Genomic DNA, 22,870 nt, shown 5'->3' with positions numbered 1-22,870 from the left:
ACTTACATGGAATGGAGTGCCTCCTTTGTATGCACTTGTGTTGCATTACTGGAGTTCTTTTTGAACTGTTTTCATGTTTAAGAATGGAGGACTTGTTAAAGGAAGGCTTGGATGGGGCCTCATGCTTATTGAAGGTGCCTGATGATAGTAGGAAAGGAAGTGGAGGGAATTTGTGTGACATATAACATGGTAAAATCCTTTTTTCTGTGTCAAATACCAGAACAGGTTGCCCAGACATGTGGTGGAAACCTCTCTTTTGGAGATGCTTGGAACTCCTTTTGATAAGTCCTAGAGCAATCTGATCTAGCTGGACCTGGTCTGATTAGGAGGTTGGATTAAGCGACCTCCAGAGGTCCTTTGTAACAAATTATTTAATGATTCTCATGATCAGCCTTTGTGCGTTTTACCGTTGTGTTTTCAGCTAGATGAGTTTCTAGATCTGATGTATCACAGAACTTCAGGTGTACCTTTGTGCCAGCACAGAGGACATAACAGGGAGGGACCAAAAAATAGGCTCACATGACTGGCTTAAAATATCTGTGAAGCTGCAGTTTAAGATTCAGTTTTATCACTAAAGGAGAAAAATATTTTTACTTTAAAAAAAGAGGTATGCAGGCACAGAACAATATTATACAAATCAGTAAAAAGCAGCTCTAAACTCATTTCCTCTCTTTTTCTTGATTGGTGTGATTGTGCAAAGTAATCTGTAAAGTTCTGTCATTTCAATTAATTTTTTTCTCCAGTTTCAGGTTATTTGTCTAATACTTCTAGTTGTATTTTGAATAGCATATTTGATCCTTTAGTTTTTAAATTGCTTTGTGTAGCTTCCATGCAGATGAGGTAGACATTTCTAAATTATGTTTTATTTAAACTGTGCATTACAAGATTTATGTTTAATTTGACATAGACTTTCTTTAGCATGTACTAATGTACAAAACCAAGAAAAATATGATTTGGAGGGGAAGGGAAGTAGGGGCTACTCTTGTCATACAACTTTCACTTTGTACTTTAGCAGATTTCAGTGTATCCAGTCACAGTTACAAAAATAGGTTTTTTTTAAAATGAGTAACCCCTTGTCTCAGTCAGGCTAGAAGATGATCCCTAAAAACTAGAGAGTTGATGGAGAGAATGAAATAAGCGTAAGGTATACAAGTAGCTGACTGAGACCATCTCTGTGTTCTACTTGCTCTGTCACTTTATTTATCATCTTGGGCAGTAGCAGCAATGTCAGCTTTTAAATAAGATGAAACAGAACAGTTAATCCTGTGCCTTCCCATATAAAAAGCCACTTTGTTTCAGACATAGCATTTTATTGTAAAAAGAGACCTTGCTTTTTACCAAAAAAAGCAGGTTGGATTTAAACACAGTTCTCCCTAAATATCCATTATCTTCTAGTGGATGTAACTCATTTGATGACAGCCAAATTAAGTCTCTCCCTTCTCTCTGAAAAGCTCGGTGCCAAGATTCTTCTGAGTTTAGAAGTTTGGGGGATTGTGGTTTCTCATATCTTCAGATACCTTGTGTTTGGTAGAAAGGTACTTGGCAGTTTTGTAAAGTTGGTTCTCTTTAAGGTTTATCACATGAAGCCCCCCAGTCTCCTGGCTACTTCTGAAAATACTTGCAGAAGATACTATACAAAATGTTTGCTTCTATGAATTCTCCTTTATTCTGGGTTCCAAAGTAACCCCAGTAATGCAACATCACTTTTATCTTTCAGTTTATCATTTTCATAACATTTGAACGCTACTGATGTTAGTAAAATTGCACAATTTACACAGATATAGGTGTGGTATTAGTGAAAAAATGAAATTCTATGCATTTTGTAGAGTAAAATTTGCTGAATAGGAAGTTCCTCTAAGCAAAAGAGAAAATTCTGTCTGCAGGATAAGATATAATTTTGAAGCATTATGTACAGTTCTATGCTCATTTCCTCCAGATAAACTAGATTAATTGAATGGCATTATGATAATAATTGGAGCCAAAGTTGCCTTTTTTTTATTCCTCCTAAAATCAACCCCAGAGATTTTAATGTCATAAAAGGTTGAGCTAACACAAGATAATATTTGGATTTATTTGGTCAGTGGAGTATATAGTAAATGGAGTATTAAATACTAGTGGGATTAAAGTAAATATAAGTAATGTATGTTTCTAATTGCAGTATTGGAGCAAAGATAGGTTATTATCACTTGATTTGTTCTTAGCTCCTAGTACAATAAAAATCATGTTGGTCATTAAGTAAAAGTGACTTTTTTTAGACTAAACAAATACAATATTACTTAGGTTTTACATGTTATGGACAAATCTGATATTTGAGTACAATTGAGAAAGTAGAAATTAACAATACATGAAAACCACATGCTATCTTTGATATAATTAATGAAAAACAAGTATTTTTGGCAAAGGTTGCATTTCAAGTGTGGAAGGGAACTTCTGCATTATAAAAAAGAGAATTCTCTTTCTCTCTTATGAATACTTTGATTTCCTAGACTCCTAGTGCCCAAAGAAATTCTATACTTTTTGTCTTGGAAAGGCACCAGATAGATGTTTATAGGGTTTATTTCAATAACATTAAAAGAGGATGCTGGTATCCATGTTTATTTCATCACTTCAATTGTTTATTTCCAAGTAGTATCTAGAGATACAGCAGAACAGAAGCTAGTTCATTACCCCCTTAAAAATGCAATGTCTGATTACTTGTATTAAATTTCAGCATTTGGCATTTTATATTTTATAGTCCAGTGTCTCTCAAAATGTAAATTTAATAAGTTTGCTTGCCAAATACTTTTGGGAACCAGAATTGTCAGAACTAGGGTTTTTAAGTGTTTACAATATCACTGCTATTTTTGTAATGAAGTATTTTCAATTATACTTTGCTCCCAGAATCTTTACATTTTTTTCATTTTCCATTGTGAACTGATGGTTTACTTCCTATAGCAGGTTAAAGTAGTCAGGTAGCCTATTTTTTGTGGTGTCTCATGTTCACTTTGAATGCTGTGAAAATATTGCTAGATAAATAGAGAATAGTAATTCATTAATGTCCTAATGGTTAGATAACTACTCATAATTAGATAACAGTGTCATGGTTTAACCCCAGCCAGCAACTAAGCACCACGCAGCCGCTCATTCACTCCCCCCCACCCAGTGGGATGGGGGAGAAAATCGGGAAGAGAAGTAAAACTCCTGGGTTGAGATAAGAACGGTTTAATAGAACAGAAAAGAAGAAACTAATAATGATAACACCAATAAAACGACAACAGTAATAATAAAAGGATTGGAATGTACAAATGATGCGCAGCGCAATTGCTCACCAACGGCCGATGAACACCCAGCTAGTCCCCGAGCAGCGATCCCCTGCCCCCACTTCCCAGTTCCTAAACTAGATGGGACGTCCCATGGTATGGAATACACCGTTGGCCAGTTTGGGTCAGGTGCCCTGGCTGTGTCCTGTGCCAACTTCTTGTGCCCCTCCAGCTTTCTCGCTGGCTGGGCATGAGAAGCTGAAAAATCCTTGACTTTAGTCTAAACACTACTTAGCAACAACTGAAAACATCAGTGTTATCAACATTCTTCGCATACTGAACTCAAAACATAGCACTGTACCAGCTACTAGGAAGACAATTAACTCTATCCCAGCTGAAACCAGGACATTCAGCTAGTCCGTGCTCATCAGGTGAATAGGTTGTTGGATGGAACAGTACACTTATGTGGTTGAAGCACAATTGTTGTCATTTATCCTTTGTTCATAGTAACAAATTACTTTTGTTAGATATTGAATGACGTAATGTAGTTTAATGTTACTGCATTCTCAGTCCTGTGTTAGTAAGGGTACTACTGAATGTTGATTTTGATTGTGTACTTGGCTGAACGTCCAATGATGCTTCTTTAATGAAAACAGCTGTTAGATCTGTTCTTAGCAATGTGTTTCACGATGCCATTTGTATGACTTGCATACCACAGGCACTGAACCTCATCCTGGAAGAATGGCTAAGGCAATTTGACAGTTTAAACAGCATAGTTGCTCCCATAAAGAGGTTATACTGCCAAAGTACCCTGAACTTCTTAAGTCAAGTTTTTATGAATTCAGGCATGTTCAAAATATTTGAACATGTTACAAGCTCAAACTGAAGCCATGCAATTGGTGCAAAACATCTCTGCATAGCTCTCAGTGCAGATAGTGGCAACTTATTATAAGAAAAGCTATGGAATTTATGAACCGGAAGTTTTGTTAAGAAACATTTCAGTAAAACAAGGGTAAAGCAGAACAACAGTCTGGTATGTCTCTGTGTACTCCCATTGAAAATATGTTTTGGTGATCTTCAATAGCCTTGGACTGCATGTTCGGTTGGTATGATTTTTCATTAATTTATTATTCTAATGGAATGTAATACAGAAATATTTTCCATCACTTAATTGAATTTGGTTATGTCAAATCAGGCACAAAACAATGGAATTTTGTGACTGCACAATTGTAGCCACACTGTTAGACTTAAGTGCTATGTTCTGAAATCTGTAACTGATTAATTAGTGACTACATTTTGCTGCTAAACCTGGGTTGTTTTCTATTGCGAATTGTAACCATGTTCATTATCACACACCCATTTAGAAAAAAAAACAACAACCTTCTTTCCCTTTTCCCTTTTCCCTTTTCCCTTTTCCCTTTTCCCTTTTCCCTTTTCCCTTTTCCCTTTTCCCTTTTCCCCTTTTCCCTCTGCAGTGGAAATAGGCTTGCATTTCTGGAATGTGTCTATTGAAATGACAGACTCTAATCCAGGCCCAGTATGTGAATAAATGCTCTCTGGACCTCATCCTACACTCAAATATGTATGGTTTTCCTCTGTAGATGTTATTTTTTTGTCTTCCTTCTAGAAAGCAGCAATTCCACTGCCTATCTACAAAGCCTGCATGCAGTGTTTACTTCAACAGGCAAGGTACTTTCTGACAGGCAGATCGTAATAAAATTTACAGGACTTGAATAAATGTAGCTAGCAGAATCAGTAGAAGTAATTGATTAACACTGTTTTAGAGAGAATAATCTCTAATCCCTTAGACTGCATTTTTTGTATACACTTCCCTAAAAATTATGGACCGCACAGAAAACCCAACTGATTATGGTTTTGCATATAGTCTTAGAATCTCTATGAAATAATTTTGCTGTTTAGATTGTCTCCATTGTATAATGGTATACATGTGGATGACAAAAGCTGCTATTTGGAAAGCTTCCTGCTCACATTGTGACTCGCTGCCAAAGACTGCTCAGGAGGCTTTTTCTCCTTCTTTCTGTAGACTGTTGCAAGAGTTAATTTCAGAGGAAAATGGAAACTTTATGCATAGTTTAGATTGTGAGCAAGTGGAAGAGAAAAAGGAAACCCAAATAGTCTTTTCCTCAAAGTGCCTTTTCATTTTTAAATGTATACTACTTTTGTTTTCCTGTTTTTCAACTTTTAGAGCCATGCTAAAACGTGTAAAAACCATGGTGAGAGGAACCTGTAGGAAAACTGTCAGTACTTAATTTTTGTTCAACGTGTATTGCATGTTTATGTTTCCTTTGGGTGTGGGTACCTTTTTCCAACTTAAGAACCAAATGTGTTACAAAAACAGATGTAGTGAAAATAAACAAGAGAAGTCTCATTTCCTTTGGCGAACAAAGTTCACAATTAGCTTGAGTGTAGTTTTATGCGTGTTGTGCCCTATCAAACGGTTTTGCTGACCAAAGCTTGCTTTCTTGGATTTATCACAACTGATAAAATATCTGTGATGTCAGACAAGAATTTAGCTACACAGAAAAGGGTGAAAGAGTGGGTCAAATGTAATAACATATTCTAGAAGTTATTCCTGCCAACAATTAATGGGGAAATTCATTTTATGAAGCACTGTTTACAGACTGACATCTGGAGAACTTCTCAACTTGGATCATTTCCAGTGTGTAGATTTATGTACTACTATTCCTGCCTCTCTTTTCCCTCCTTTTCCCTTAAATATTTCACTTTTCTGATTTGTACTATTCACTTAATTACCAATGAATGCAAATTATTCTGCTGCTCTGATTTATTTTAGGATTCCAGGTGCATAAAAATTTTAAATGCTTGCTAAAATGGACATTCAGTGGATACTTTTTGAAATTTATACAGAGATACACAAGAATTCAGAGATTTTTTACTTAAAGTAAAAATTCTGTTAGTCTCTGACCAGAGAAGTCAGAGTAGATACCCTCAGTAGAACCCCTGCAGTATGAAATTAAAAAGTTTAGAGTCCTAGCAAGAAAGGTTCTTTTTTTCAGATAGCTGTCCTTCTGAGTTGTGAAATGTTTTTGAATCGCACAATCCTGGTATAGTGTGGTTTAAATATTATATTCAGTGGTGTGTATTTGTGCCTTATCCAGTCTCTTTTTTAGTCTAGTAAAAGCTTACAATTTACTTTGAACGTTTTGGTTCTTTCAGTGTGACAATTGTCTTAGTGTGGTCTCCACTCTTTTCTTCCTGTGGGAAATCATAGCATGGTGTCAAGGGTATCCATCATTATCTTGAGGATGGGTACCTGTGCCTATTGGAGCAAGAAAATGGAATTTGCCATTGATTCCACTGGAAGAAGCAGATACCACTTATGCTGATGCAGGTTGATGTGTAGATGAGGGTCCAGTCATTCTACCCAGTCCTAGGCATCTGAACAAGCTAAGGGACATAGTTCAGCAAATTCTAGTAGTTCCTTCAGTTAGAAGGTCATACGGGTATTAGAAGAGTAAGATGGAAATGCGGGGGCACAAAGACCTTGATAATGTGAGCCTCATTGCCTCTGAAGAGTAAAATATCACTTTTATCTTGATTTCTTGTCTGGTCATTCATTTAAATAATTACTGGTGCAAGAGTCCTGGTGAAATCCTGCTGCAGTGAGAACAGTGCTCTTTTTATGAAACAGTGATATTTAAAAAACAATTAATAGGGAACAGTTATTAGTATTGTTGCAGAAGTAAGAATAATTACTGCTCTTAATATTGATGCTGATACTATTTCTGTGTGTATTCTGTTTACACTTTCTTTGTATGTAAAACAGTCTATCATTGGTAACATTTCAGTTCTCACTATTCTCTGTCAAGAAAATAAAGTTATGGAAGAAGTGAATTTTGCTTTTAATTTTAATAACTTCTGATAGTATCAGATGACAAGTAAAACTTAAGAAATCTCTCGCATCAAAATCAAGAGCAGGAAGTCTTGTTTCCTTTCAGCAAGTATTGTGTTGTACCTAAGGGCAAATAGACCTTTTCTGACTGTTATTAAGTTACTATCAGCATTAATGACTAAAGAAATATTTTGGCATCAAAAGCCATCAATTCTCAAAGCTATGTAAGTTACTGAGTTTCAGGTTTTAGAATGAACGTTGTAAAAGTTCTTTTGTTTCCATGTAGAAATTCAATAGATACTAATTTACTAGGCGAGTTTTCACTCATGCCGTTAGAAATGTTATAAAACCTTTTAAAATGTATCATGCCATTCTTAATAGTTCTTTTTGTGCAAAAAAACTTTAATTTTGTGTACTGTATTTACAGATTACTGTTTAATAGGGTAGATTTTATCTGAAGAATAAGAATGAAAAATATTTTAATTGACTTTTAAAGCAGTGGTTTCCATTTCATCAAATCTCATAGTTTACATTTTAGTCACAATTTGCAAATGGGAACAGAAGTATTAGTTTACTGGCCTTTATTTTCATTTAGGGTGTAGCTACATTTATATTTAATGCAATGTCAGACATTGCCCCAGTGTTACAGTATTTTAACATGGAGATATTTTTCTAATTTCCCATTTTTTCCTTCCATTTCATAGCAGGCACCCTAAATATCAGAAGCTGTCATGGGTCATAAGCCTACATGTTGCTGACACGTTCACTCTTAACCTTCCTTTCTAACTGAAAAAAACTTGCTTGCTCTAAATCAAACATAAACCCCATGCTGTATCTTGCACTTTCTGTCAGGGTGTATTTGGAATATAGTAGCTTGTGTCTTTCCTCTTCCTTAGGAAGCAAAGGATGCTGTATCAGTTCTTGAGCTGGTAGGAATGAATCTTTTCACAGGGTTCACTGGAGCTGCATTGCTTTACCCTAGCTAGACAGCAGGGTACGATTCTGCAGGACATGGTGCATTGCTTTGCCAGTGCTTCTGAAACTGCTGGTGAAATTGCAGCTCTCCTACCTGGTGATGCAACCTTATTTTTAACAACTGTTTTACTCGTGTAGTTTGTAAGGACAGAATAGCCTGTGTTGCTGCAAATTGGATATATTGGTTATGAGGCCTGGAGTAGAACATTTCTTTTCAAAATAGAACAACTCTGACATAAAGGTGAAAAGTCTATGCTTGCCACTGGGAGTTGATGCGCTGTTTATAAACATGTGCTTTCAGAACACAGTAAGTACATGAATTTGTTTGCTTGCTAGTGGTGATCCTTGGAGGGCTCTGAGAAAGAGATGCCACTCAGCTGTGTACTGTATTCTTGGCAATGCAGTTATTGTAAGGCCGTGTTTTTGCTGTGGAACAGTGGCACATCCTCCGAAGTCCTGATCACAGCTGTTTTGAAATTAATTTACATCAGCCTATTCCACTGCAAGCTACTGCAACTGTCTTCAGGTGATACTACTACTAGATTGTCCCTCTCTTCATATTTTAACATAGGCCTTTAAACATGTTTGAAGAAAGGCTTTAAGTCATTGTGTTCTCTAATGAAATACTCAGAAGGCAATATTGCAAAATACAAAGAATCTATTATGCCATGCATCCTAAGATCACTTATGAGTAAGGCATTGCCAGTGCAGTGTGTTATTGGACAGTGAATGTTTCCCTGTGTTTCCGTCTCTAGCACTAAGTAATAAAAATGCTGTACTTAATAGCCCATCCAAAAAATATCATCGTATGTTATTCTCTGTGGCAGCTAACAATCTTCATAAGATTTGTTGACTTTGTAAAGTTATTTGATTCTCACTTAATTACTTTTATTACAAACCTAGCTCCCAATAATCTGATCTTTAACACAAATCACATTATTTTTATCTTCTATGTGGAACCGGTTTTACATATTCTGTGGTCTTAATACATTCAAACTTTTTTCAAACCAGCATTAGTAGTAGAGAGAAGTCATTAAGGCATAATCAGCCTTCTAAACAATGGTAATAGTTTTCTTTAACAAACATTTCTGGCAAGTGAAAGTAAAGACTGTTTCAGTTTTTTATGTTCCTGTCAGCTAATTTATCACCTCTTTTCCTTAATTATGCACCGGTAAATTTGTTTTGTTACATAAACACCACATTAAGATTCTTCCATTTTCAACTAGGTGGCTGTACTACAATCACAGAGTCTGATTTAGAGGAAAGAACGGTTATACTGGGCTCTACAGCAATGTTTCCCAGTCACGGGCAGATCACAAAGCAGAAATCCAAGCCTGGTAAGAAAAGGAAAATTACGTTGTTTAACTTAGAAGTGTACAGCTTGTCTTTTCAGAATGCTTATGGACATACGAAACAAACGACATATATTTCAGGCTTTTTTAGCATAATTTTCAATTTTTCTTGCGATAATAGTACAATGTGTAGGATTCTGAATTTATTCAGCTTCTTCTATCAAGAATAGTTAAACTGTAGAGATCAGTCTTGGAATTAAATAACTTCACAGTTAAAGGGTTCTGTGCTACATAATACTTGAATGAGATTCTCACAGGTTTTATTCATGACCTGTTCCACAGAGGCAAAATGAAACTGAGGACATTTTGGTGTAATAAAGGCGCTTTTTTCCTGCAGTGTGGTGGTTAGACTTTGTGCCAGCTGATTAAAATATGGTCATTACTTATCTTTTGTGGGGAGACTTACTAGAATTTCAGAAAAATATTATTGTATATAATAAAATGAAATTATACTGGCTATAAAATATGCTGCATACAGTGATGACACATTTTCTGGAAAGTCTTCATGCTGCCGGGAACTGTGATACAGTGTTAACATATTTTAAAAGCAGCACTGTAAAGTAGTGCATTGCAGTTTAATAAAGTGCCTGGTAAGCTCTCAGGCTTCGACTGCAGCTATTTCCCATTTTGTTTACTAAGTTGTACCTTCATTCCTCTTTCCCCCCTCATTGTCTGTTTGTTGTTTTTGGTTTTGTGGTTTTTTTTTTTTCCCTGTAGCATTTATTTTAAAATGTACTTGAATGTTGTTTGTAAATCAAATGTGTTCATTATAGAGATGGGTGTTGAAGTTAAGAGCAGCAGCTTCCAGGCTGCAAGCAACAATAGAAATAGACAGAAAATCCTTATAAATCTGCAAAAACGGGTTAATTGTGTGTTTAAAATGCATTCAGCTGCTTGTTTGCCCAGCTAACTGTTGCACAGCCAGGCAGGGAGTTGGAATATATAGTTAATTGCAATAGCAGAATTGACATGAGCAAATTTTTAATAGCGGGCAGGGAAGAAGGACATCTAATGCAGCAATATATAATAATGCCACAGTGTAACTTGAAACTCCGAAATTAGTATCTGCTCACAAAAATGACCTGAAAAATCCACTGAAGGCCTAGAGCTCTGACTTTTCTAGAGTGCTAATTACTTGCTGTCCTCACAGACTTCAGCTCATAAGAAGGGAATGAGCCCTCAAAGAATATTTGTTGTCTTATGTACCTTATTTTATGAATTTGCATTTAATTTAACTATGTCCAGTCAATAAGAGAAAAAAGGGACAAAGTAGAGTAAAAATTCTTTTTCCTGATATATCTTCCTTCATTTCCTGAGAGAGTTCAAGATAGATTTTGATTATAAGTTGAGAAGTTTTCTTTTCTTCTTGAATGTCAAAGTTGACGTACGTATAGTTTAACCTTTGTCATCTGTATATATTAAGTACCCTTCTGGTAATGGAAAAGTATATCATCTCTCTGATGTAGGATACAATCCTGATAAAATTCTAACTTCAGGCAACTAGACCAATAAATCAAGAACATATGGCAGGCAATACCTCTTCTTTGTCTGATGCTCCAGTCTTCTGATCAAGCACATATTTGTTCTTCAGTAGATAGTGTTCTGCTATGTTTAAATAACCTGATTGCTGAAAAGACTAGCATGAGAGGAAAAGTGTAGAAGTGTATTCGTGAGATCCAGAAACAGCAGCATGGGGACCTGCGTATCCTTCTGTAAGTCTTAGCCCATGATAAACATTGAGACTTACATCACATAGCTGGCTGTTGTTGCTTTATAACTATAAAAGACAGAATGAAAACTTTGAAAGCTTTAAAAAAGTCTTTAGGTTTACAGCCATGTGTTATACCAGTGAATTTAATTCATTCACAGTAAGAATTGACTGCCATCTGCCAGTTAGTGCTGCGATATAGAGAGCACCTAGATTATCTGCCACTGAGCTGTCTGGAAATTCCAATTGCTACAAGTGTAAGAGCCAAGGGAGCTACTTAAACCATAAGGTAACACTAGGCATGAAATCACAGCATTTAAATGTTTTTCTGTACATGATATTTTTGGCCTGAGTTCTTGCTCAGGCACCAGAGACTGCAGCAAGACCATGGAGATTACAGTGAGCCCTCAAACAATATTTGTTGTGTCTTATGTACCTTGTTTTATGAGTTTGCATTTAATTTAACTATGTTCAGTCAATAAGAGAAAAAAGGGACAAAACAGAGTAAAAATTGTATTTCTTGATGTATCTTCCTTCATTTCCTGAGGCAGTTCAAGATAGATTTTGATTATAAGTTGAGAGGTTTTGTTTTCTTCCTGTAGATGGCTTTTCTTATCCATATCTCTAGCTATACAGATAGTTTAATGGCAATACAAACTTATACTGGCTTTAGAGTGGTTTCTGCACTGAGCTAGTATTTTTCTCTGGGCTGTATCAGCTGAACTGATATGCCTTGCCTAAGCTTCTTAATGTTCTTTACCAAAAAATCCCCACTGTTTAATGATAGAGGTTTAAATAGATAAAAGTAGATTGAGGTTACAACACCAAATAGCTCAAAACTGAAGAGAAAAAACAGGGTCTCTTCAGCTGCAGTTTAGTATGAACATGGGCACAATGGCTGATATCCCTGTGTAGGAAACCTGAAGACAAACATCTCTAGTAGCAGACTGCATTCACAGAGGAAGATGGAAATCAAAGGAATAAAATGAGCTGATCAAGTTAAAATATTCCAAAGGATTCTGTAGGTCACAGGAGAACTTCAGCTGAATGCAATGGACTACCATCCATTGAAACGGAGTGAAAAGTGTAGTTACATACTTGCAACATCTGGTGCCAGACTAAATCTTAGCAACGGGATTTTGTACAGGTTGAATTCTATTAATAGTTATACACAATGTAATGCAAAAAAAAGAAAAAAAAAAAGAAAAAAAAAAAGGAGTAATGAACTTGCCTTAGTGGGAACATATGTATTTCTATATCGGAACAAAGGGTCTGATTTCTCCCACTGATACAGTGTGCTGGATTAGGAAAAAACTCAAGCAGTTCTTGAAAGTACAAGTATAGAGGTAGAAAAACAAAACAGAACAAAGTGCCTTATCTACTGAAAAGAAGTGTAAGACCTGAATCGCAAAGGTCTCAGCAGGAGGCAGTGGGAGTTCCTCACTGAGAAAGGAAGAAACAATTTCTCTCAGAGGTGTCCTGTACTTGGACACCCTTGCTTATAGTTAAATTGCTTGTGTGTATAAATCTGCTGAAGAGAAGTGCTATCGAGAAGGTTGGAACATAGAGAAATGATGAGCAAAGGAGGAAGCCTCAAGAGCAAGAGGAGGCCTGAATTCTGTGCCACACTCTGTAAGCTCTATATGAGTATGTCTACATTATTACTGCTGTGATTTCTACTTGCACAGATGATGTTTAGTTAGTCTTGAGCTAGCTAACTCCAGTATTGCTAGCAATCTACCTGTGATAGTATGGCATTAAACCCTGGCTGTAGAATTTACCAGAACTGAAAATAAATACTCAACAGTTAATTTACATGAAACTCTTTCTGCTAATAAATATCTGAGCTTGCTAATCTCTTGCTGGTGAGATGTTGTATGTAGTGTATGGAGATAGCTGCCAGTCACTGCATTGTATGCTAGTATGCTCTTTGGACATGCTGAGAATTTTTAAAGAACTTTTGAATTTCATGAGTAGACGTAGAATTAGGAAAGAGGTCATTGCCTTAAGTATGTCATATGAGCTATGCAAAGAACTGTGAGGGAAATGGGGGGTTAAGACCTGGAAGATTGTGCTGTGCTATGAGGAAGTGTGCTGTACGGTAGCATCCTGCCACAGACTTGCAAATTTTCTCATACAAAATACTATATTGAGACTTTCCAGGCAGTTGCTAAGCATGTCAATATGGCTTTTGGCTTTATTTGGAATAGTTACTTAGGACAGCAGAAAATGACATCTAGTAGTCATGCTGCAAGTCTGTGCAAGGAGAGAATGAATGCTTCTGACCCAATCACAGGGAGGGGAGTTAATGGTTGCATGATGTTCTCTTTTTATTGCTGAAATAGTTCAAACTGATTTTTTTCTTATTTATTTTTTTTCTAATCCAAGTATGTTGTGATTCCATAGTAAAGAATGGGATCAGGTTCATGATATGTGGAAGTTAATGATATTATTGCAGTTGTAGGAGTAGCTTCTTGCCAACAACTTTTGCTTTGAGTGGGTACAAAAGTACTCCCTTGAACATTCTCTATCTCAGTGAATGGAAAATAATTCTTCCTGCTTACCACCTCAAGGCACTGAGTCTGCACACGTTGCATTTGCAAGAGTGATGTTAGCATGATAAATCTATCCCTGCTAGCTTTAATCTTGGTGTTTTTGTTAAGAGTGAGGACAGAGCAGCACAGATTTCATCATGGGCTGCAAAAGCCTGATGGAGAGTTTGAATATAATTTGAAGTTGAGTCCACTTTCAAGTCTCTGCTGTTACATCATTACTTCTTCCATGAGCTCACAGCTACAATACCAGTGCAGATCTGCTCCAATCACAAGTACAAATGCAGTGGTTGTAGACTCTTTCATGTAGGTCCTGTGGACTTCCTTTCTCTTTGTTATGTTGTTCCTGCTGTCTTCCATTTTCTTCTTTACAAACTTTGAATTTCTTACTGGAGTTGCAGTCTGCTTGAGTGAATGGTTTGATTTCAAGGAGAACTTTTCATATGTTTCAGAAGGTAACAGTTAACGGAGATTTTCAGAACTCTTCTTCTCCAGTTCTCCCTTGTACTTAAATATTTCTGATGAAATGAGTTGAAAATGTGGTTTGTAGCAAATAAGGAAGTTTATCCTGGCTTTTTAGAGACATCTGTAAGTGATATGGTGAACAACCTTAAAGTTACTTTTCTCTGAACAATTAAACTGTGTTGGTGATGAGCTTCAGGATGAAATAACAACGTATGTATTTATCAGGATGTAGCCCTTAACGTAAGTATTCTGGATTCCTCATATACTACTGCTGCATACTACTTACTATAAAAGAGAATTTCCTAAGACGTATTTTTCTAACCAATATTCCCACTGAATGATTTAGACAGAGAGGATCTGGTTGCTCTTTTATGAGTAAAGAGTTTTATGCTGGTAAATCATGAGTAACTCCACTAAGTTGATGGAAAACCAGATGAAAAGTTAGTATGAATCAAAGAATGATTGGGCTGAAAAATGTATCTTGGTTGCTAGGGTTTGGTTTTTTTATTTTTTTTTTTAACAATGGTGCCAATTACTTTGTAGTTTGCTTAGTCGTTCAAGATTTTGCAACACTGGGCATCAGATTTGTCAAGTGTCATGTCATGCAGCTGCTGGAATTTTCACAACTTGTAAGACTTGATTTTCCTGGCAGAATTTTTCATCAAAGATCCTGCAAGTCTATCCTGTAAATGATCTATCTAAATGAAAAAAGTCTTAATTAAGGGAAATACTTGCCTCACTTTACCATGATAATTCAGAATAATCATTGTCTCTTTTGGAGAGAGCAACAGAGAACGTGGCCCAGTATTTACATTTATTGTTTAAATACAAACATTTCTGAGAAGCTATTCATGAGACCAAATGAGACCAAAGATTTGTCATTTGCACTTGCTACTGTGCTGCCACTGTTTTTAGTTAAATTCTTTGTATTTTGCTGTCATACAAATATTTAGATGACTTAAAGATTAAATTTCAAAGTTCTCAACTTGTATGATTATATTTAGTAAAGTAAATAAACTTTCATAGCTTAATACTCATAGCAGCTAAGACCAAAAACTGTCTCAGCATTTATATTTATGTATTCAAATAGATTTTTTTTTTTAACTGTCTTTAATTTGAAGCATCTGGCTTATTACTTTTGACTAAATACACAGGCAGCTATACATAAATGACTGTGAGGTTGAGCTATGAATTCCAATAAAACAAGACATTCTGAGCCAAATTTTCAAAACACCCTCCAAAGTTGCACCCAGACATTGCACAGCTGCACATCTTTTCCTACGATTTTTACTTAGTGTATTTTATTAATTTTATTTGTTACTTTATGTACAGCATTGCATTACAATGTTCATGTAGATGTTGTGGGTGCCATTTAAGAGGATCTTTCAACTTTACCCGTCTAATCAAAGATTGCTGTCCTTATTATGCCTAGACAATTTTAGGAACTATCACATGATTCCAGCCCATAAAGATGTTTAGTTACACAACCTTGTGTAAACAACTCTTGTTAGTAAACAAGTTTGCAACTATTTTACTTCAGAGAGTCTAGTGACACGTTTAAATTTAGCTATGTGACTAATTTATCTTATAATTCATAATTTACATGAATACACAACTGTGTGAAACTGCCATCTATGAAGTAGCTAATCACAAAGTGATGTAATATAAGATGAAGTTTTGTGATAGTGTTTCATTTATTTGATTTTAGAAAGGAGTATTCTTAAACACTTGGCTTTGTACAGTTAGATGGTAAAGAGCTTTTGGATATAAATTGTTGCCAGCTATCCACTGAGTCTTTTTAGTTTTGTACTGTACTGTTCTTAATATTATCTTTTACCTACAGAAATGAGCAGAGACATATCCTTGAATTTATTTTGAAGGGTGTTTAAATATGCTGTAAAAACTCTAAAACAGGTCTATGAAAGATTTTTCTTTGCTGTAGATCAGACATCTGCTATTTATGTATTGGACTAATAGCGGCACTAAATTTTCAACATACACAAGTAGGATACAGGTGGCCTTACTACTGTTATTGTAATTATCATTGTTTGCTGCACTGGTAATCATTTGGATACTGATGTTCTTGCCAATTACAGCAGAAGTATTTTCAATGAATGTAGCCAAGCAATTAACTTTTTGAGGTTAGACAGTATAATAGGACAGAAATCAATCCTAATACTAACTGAATTGTACATGAGATTAAATAAAAGGGAAATGTATAAATTAAGCTAAAGATCATTTTGGAAAAATGTACATGCTGTCTGGAATAGGTTTTCATGCCCATAATGAGCTTTCAAAACAATCAGTTGAACGAATCAGTATTGTTGGCAATGCAGACTTTTCAGCTGTCCATGGCCACAGTTTTGAACCTGAACATCTCTCTGAAGTTTGGTTACTATGCTCGTGACAAAAGTAAGAACAAGAAGTCAGACTTCAGACTTATTTTTTGACAATCATTGAAGGACCAATTAATGGGGCTCATCTGAGGGGGTAAATGTGCTTCTGACAGTTTGAGTTCAGTTTCAAGCATTTTGACAAGGGAGTTCCAACACAATATTTTGTCCTTGAGCTAACAAAGAATCTTGAATTAGAAACAAATCAGGCAAAAATGCTGAAACCTGTGATGGCCTCAGGTAAGTGAAAGCTCCTTCAAGACCTAACCTTATTAGTAGCTCACTTATGTAATTCCCACTGACGTATTGTAGTACTATGAGAGTAAGATCCTTGTTTCTTTCTGTATGGGCATTGATATATAATAGGAAAGATACCAGGAGCCTGCAGCTGGTCTCACCTAATACTTTAAAATTGCTAAGCTAATTGTTTCCACAAGAAAAGGTGCAAAGAAAATCACTGGGCTACAAAAAGCCTATTTTTCTGGAGAGAGCTGAAGAGATTTATGGAGGTTTTCTTTTCCACAGAGTCTGTTTTTCTAAAGAGCAGTACAGCTTAAGAGATTAACGTGAGAATTCCTTCATTAAGTCAATACCAAATGAAGTGCAGTTTCATTTTTAGCAGGAGCTTGTATATACATCTCCTGTGAAATGTAATACAACACATGACAATATAGGAAGCCATATTTATGTTCTAATATTTGTAGATTCAAGTATATTATATTGTGTATTATCCACCAGAGTGGGTAAAGAGATCAGTCTCTCTGTGTTTGCCCCATGCCAATGGTTGTGGTAGTGTTTTACAAAACATTTCCTTTCAAAGGTTAAAAAGTCTTTGACTAATTCCAGTTTGTTTCATGACTGTCAATGAAACAAAGAACTGAGGGGTACCTTACACTCTGCTTCATGGGTTGTCTTGGAAATTGCTATGAGATCACAGAAAAAAGGTGTGAAATGAACAAGTCATGCTATAGAGTCTGAACCTTTTCCTTCAAATTCGGTGGCTTTAATGGAAAAAATCATTTGTTTAAAGCACTTTTATGATTTGAGAATTCAAAGGCACTCTTAAAATTACTAGCAAATGGTTGCTATTGTTGCAGTTAGGGGAGCAGTAAAAAGTGATACAAGGCATAGCAACATACTCATGGCCATATCCAGAGCTTTTTGAAATCTATGAAAAAGCCTTTCCTTATTTTTATCAAGTCCTGAATATGAGAACTGCTGATGCATAATAGAAGATAAGGAGCACATAAAAGATAGGTTGAGAAGAAGGGACATGCCACATATGGAACAAAATGAAAATCAAAGCTAAACACATTGTTAAGAATTCTGAATAGGTCCTGTATGCAAGAAAGGGGAACTATAGCACAGTGGAAGGAATCAAAAGAAAGAGAAATTTAAAAGCTTTTTATATGACTAAATGTTGTTTTTTCATATTTCCTTGGCAGTTATCTTGTGTAACTGCGCTTAAGAGAAGATGATTGTCTGTCACTAGGATTCATTCACTCGCTCATCCTCTGCCAGTAAAGATGGGCAGGACAGAAACTAGTCTGACTTCTCTGTTATTTGCTGCTGCTTACTTTTCCTCTGTGATGGTGAAGGTTAATGCTGTTTTCCTTGCTAGTGTTAGTAAGATTTCTTGTGTTGCTTTTCTTTCCACACATCAGTTATTTTCTCCATCATATCAAGTGTTGCCATCTAAAGTGCGCACTGCAGATATGCCCAGGACTTTGTTTCTGGTAGACAGGAGCTGCTGGCTATTGTTTTCTTTAACTGTGGCAAAATCTTTTCAGTGAATACTCAGTAAAGCTTGTTTCTCAAGACATTTGTTTTCCCACCACATGCTTTACTGGCTCTCCAATTCTTCTACATAAATTTTTGTACCTAGTTTTTTGTTTAACTGGGAAATCATCATTTTGTTCAGAACATGGATAGCTTTGAATTTCATATGTTGTTTGGATTAGTGTATTATTCCTGGCTTCACTTCTTTTGTTAGATCTTTGTTGGTTAGTGAGATAGTACACAGATATCTGTGCTGTTTTCTTGACATTACAGAAGTGTGTCTATAAAATTTACTTTCCACTATTGATTCTTTATGTGCATTTGTGTTAGATGTTACTGGTTCCTATACGTTCTTGGCAGTCTTTGAGAAATATAAAAATTTCAGGCTGCTCTGGTTTTGAATGAAGTATTATTTTAAAAGAAAGAAAGAGTATAGAGAAACTCATCAAAACATTATTTGAATGCCTGCTCAGCATTCCAAGCCAAGAAGGATTTAGTGGCAGCCAGGTATATTATTGAATCCTGGTCAGTTGTTCATGGCCCTGGACAACAAGGTTGGCGGGCAGAGGAGAATATAGACTCTTTTGGCTTTTACCATCTGTCTTTATAAAAAAAGAGGTAATTAAAAGTAAGATGTTCTATAGCACAAAACAGAGCCAAGTGCTCCACTTCAAGAACTTGTCTACTGCTGAAAAACAGTACTGCAAGTTTTAGGAAATTCCAAAAACTCATCGAGCGCTCCAGGGAGGAGTTTTTTCTGATGCAGAAGTTCAGGGTTGGAATTGTATGGCTTAAGTTTTATACAAAAGTCAGATTACACGTAATAAAGGTTACTTTTGTCCTCAAACTGTTTCACTAACTTTCTCAGAATATTAATACTAATGTAGTTGTTTGATATATCAGATAAGTATTAATTAAATCCAGGATGAGGCTGTAAAATGGTTTACCAGACCTTTTTTCCAGGTTACACAAAATGCCAAGACTCACTTTATAGCTTGTCAACATTGGCCACCAAAGGGAGACTAGCTCTAGGTCTTTAGGAACTGTTTGCTGGAAAAAAATGACATTGTGGAGGTGTTAGAGGTTATTTTCCAAAATATCTTCTTTTGGAAGTAATTTTAGTGTCTTGCACCCTTTCTCCCCTCCCAGTTCCAGAAGGCAGTCATCCATATTATGAGCTAATGGCTTAAGCTTTCTTTAGAAAAAAGAAAAAAAGGCTGATTTTGAGATACTAGATTGCATGAAAGCACCTGAAACTGCTAGTATCAGTTCTCTCTCCCTGAGGGCTGACTCTGCAACCTCTTGAAACATAAGGCGTTTGAATGGAAACATTGACTCTCATTTAAAGAACTGCTGACATGCCTGAAATGAGGGAGCACATTCCCACATGCTCTTTGTTGGAGAGTGTTACTGGAATTGCAAATAGGTTTTCCATGTCGTTTTGTGGAAATTATCAGTGCCATTATAAGCCCCTTTGAAGCATTGCTAGAGCTTTGAATTCTCAAGGAATGGGCATCGTTGGTAATATGGATGATGTATAGTGCCAAAGCATATCATCTTAGTTAAATAATACTGTGATTAGTACTAAAACATGTCCAGAGTTGGAATCAGCAATTTTTTCTCTTAATTATTAGAATGAAATATTCAAAATGTTATTGTACCACCAAGGTTCTGCAACTCGGAGCTTTCCTATGGAAGCAATGTGATTTCCATGTTTGGACAGGTAGGTGATACAGCGATGCTAGGGTTGACATGTCTCAGAAGAGGCTTGAACCCCCAATCCCAATAGTCTATTGTGTCTCAAAGTTGTTCTCACTTTGCTATGTTGGAGCAGTACGCATTTTGGTCATGCTGGCTGTAGCTCTTAAAACTGGTGACTTAAAATGGACAGTAAAATTCTTATTTTACATTTGTATGCAGTAGTGTTAAGAGCTCTTCTGCATTTTTTTTAATGCTTGGTGACACAGTTCCCCAGTGTGAATGTATGTCTAATTCACAGAAGACCACATTTTGCTTTTAATAGTAATGTCTTTTGGGGCCCCACCTCTGCGTGCTGTCACAACAATCATAGCTGATGGCCTGTCACAAACTCCTTGGTTCATGACTTGGTTCTTGTTGGTGTGGCTGTGAGATGCAGCACATGTGACCATGTTGTCCCTAATGCTTGAATGTGTCATATTTCTAACTTCAGTGGGGAATTAAAATTTAGTAGTTAATGACTCTTTAAGTTTGACTATAGTTAATGCAGGTCTTCTGACATTTTCTGATCAAGAGACCCATCAGTTACAATAACAGAATTCAAAAAGCTAGGCTTCAAAAACTGATTCAAGTTCACCACGTTGGGTGAGGGTAGTTGGATGACTTTGTTAAAGAATCATTTGGTACCTTGGGACCAAACAATATTACACATTAGGAAGACTTCCACAAAAGGGAGAAGGAACAGCAGAGCAGTAGCCCTTGTTGTTAAAATCAACAGTTCCAACAATGCAGTGCTTATTACTTACCCTGAAGTCAGCAGTCATTTTGTAAGCCTCATCAAATGTTTATCAGCCATCTCTGCTAAGCACCTTCTAATTCTGAGTTATTTTGTATTGTTGTACTCCACAGAGTATCCTCTCATCTTTTTCACCTGTTACAGTAATTCCATTTCCTGTGGTTATTGTGTCACCTTCACCAATTTAGTATTAAGCCTACTGCAGTGTTTCCAAAAGTAGGATATGAGGATGAAGTAGAAGTGCAGGAAAAAAAGATGTAAGTGCTGAATTTTCTAATAGCTACTGGAACATATGACCAGAAATACTCACACTGCATGAAGCAGTGCTGGTGTGTCTTACCACCCTGTGTTATTGCATGAGTAAATCTATATGCATGCCTTTGTGTTAGTAAGCAGTGAGCCAGTGCATAAGGCTAATCAAGTTTAGGTCTTTGGTAATGTATGGTGGATGCAAAAACAGCTTGTATTTCTTAGCGCAGACTTTGGTTTCAAAGTTTGGTTCTATTTCAGGTGAAAAAATAGAAAGATGTTCCAAAACGTTTAGCAGCGCAGGATGTGGTATCTGAAGTGGCGTTACAACTAGGTCTGTTTCCTTTCCTGCTACCCTCAAAACAAATGTACTATGCCACTTACTGAGGACGTGTTTGCTTTTGTCAGTGGTGTGTTATTTACAGCCCATGTTGCCTCACAGAGGAAGGTGAACCACAACATAAACCCTGTAGTTCCTTGGCTTGCTACGTTTCCTAAATAGAGTAAAAGATTTTGTGACACCAGTTAGGCCAGATTACTTTTCAGCTCTACCTATAGCTCCTATCTAGTAAGACAGCAAGTGAGATAGTACTTACTCAAATCTGAACTCATATTTAATTTAATTTTCTTTAAAATTTCTCTATAAAGGTTGCCCTTACCTTCACGTTAATAATTAATTTAATATGTGATTTTTTTTTTTAATGTATTTTGGCTCATAGATGTTATATCTGTCTTCAAGTCTAGTACTCTGAGTGTCGTGGACAGAGTGATGGGCTGTGTAACACTGTGCAATACCCCAGCAATGTATTAGCACCCTGGAGAATGCTACTTTAAAAATTAGAAGCTGAGCTTGTTTTCATGAAAGTAGCTTTAGGAAAATGTTGTAACTTGGATTTTGATGTGATCTCTGATCTCATTCAAGAAAACCTTGAATGTGAAAGTTAGGAGTTAAAAATACCAAAATTATATGCAGTTAGACAGAGTTAGAGCTCTCCTGTGGCTCTGTTTATCAAGAAAATTTTATTCTTCTGTGGATTTATTCTGGTGTCTTTAATATTCCAGCAAATGTTAGGTTTGGGTTTTTTTCATGAGTACTAACAACTTGTCACTTTGAGATTGGCAACTGCTATCATTGCAGGTGGGAAAGAGGAAAAAGCAGCAAGGTAAGAACAGAGGATAGAATAACAGCACAGTAGAAAGTGAGGAAAATAGAAAATACACTAAATGTTCCACATCACATGGGTATTAGTTCTCTCCCCTGTAGCCATAATCTGGCAAAGTTTTTAATTGTGAAAAGCATGATTAAAAACATGTGCATGCTTTCATCTGGCCTGCATTGTTAGCAGCATTAAGCAAACAATCATTGCAACTGTTCCTCAGTGCACATTGCAAAATGTGCCTGAAAAGTTAACTTTTGCATAGCTGGGCTGCTAGCAGTACCTAGGCTAGCTAACTTAAAACCAGATTGGTTGTATCTGAAAGAGCTATGGCCTGAATCCAGGCAGTTGCCACAGCTTTATATTCTCTTCCTTCCAGCTACCAAGTGTTTCTCCATTTGCTGGTGGCAGCACTACTGTTTACATGACCAGGTGATAAGGCAGTTTTAGCGAGCTTAACTGATTGAAACCTTGCCCCAAATATGGTTAAAGCTGCTTAGTCTTTATCCATTATGGTTCGACCATCAAAAGGAAAGGTTACTATTTTATGGGGTCAGTGAGTTATAACTGGGTCTACAGGTACAAAGCTGCGAGTTCTGCAGTGGAGGAGGTTGGTATGTGCATCATGATGCA

At 36.3% G+C, this 22,870-nt stretch overlaps 1 protein-coding gene across 6 annotated transcripts in view; it reads left to right on the top strand.

The window, feature by feature from the left end:
- Positions 1-22,870, top strand: part of BBS9 (Bardet-Biedl syndrome 9) — a 313,906-nt gene that overhangs the window by 178,078 nt on the left and 112,958 nt on the right. For 5 of the 6 annotated variants that reach the window (XM_075057101.1, XM_075057118.1, XM_075057110.1 and 2 more), the window contains one exon: positions 9,315-9,425. The exons of the other annotated variant lie outside the window; for it this stretch is intronic. In XM_075057101.1, the coding sequence (XP_074913202.1) occupies positions 9,315-9,425 (111 nt within the window). The remainder of the gene's footprint in view (positions 1-9,314; positions 9,426-22,870) is intronic. 6 annotated transcript variants of the gene reach the window in all.

This window comes from Buteo buteo, chromosome 2, assembly GCF_964188355.1.
Source record: "Buteo buteo chromosome 2, bButBut1.hap1.1, whole genome shotgun sequence".
NCBI classification, from domain to species: domain Eukaryota; kingdom Metazoa; phylum Chordata; class Aves; order Accipitriformes; family Accipitridae; genus Buteo; species Buteo buteo.
The sequence above is the reverse complement of the archived record's forward strand: the minus strand, read 5'-3'. Positions and strand labels throughout refer to the sequence as shown.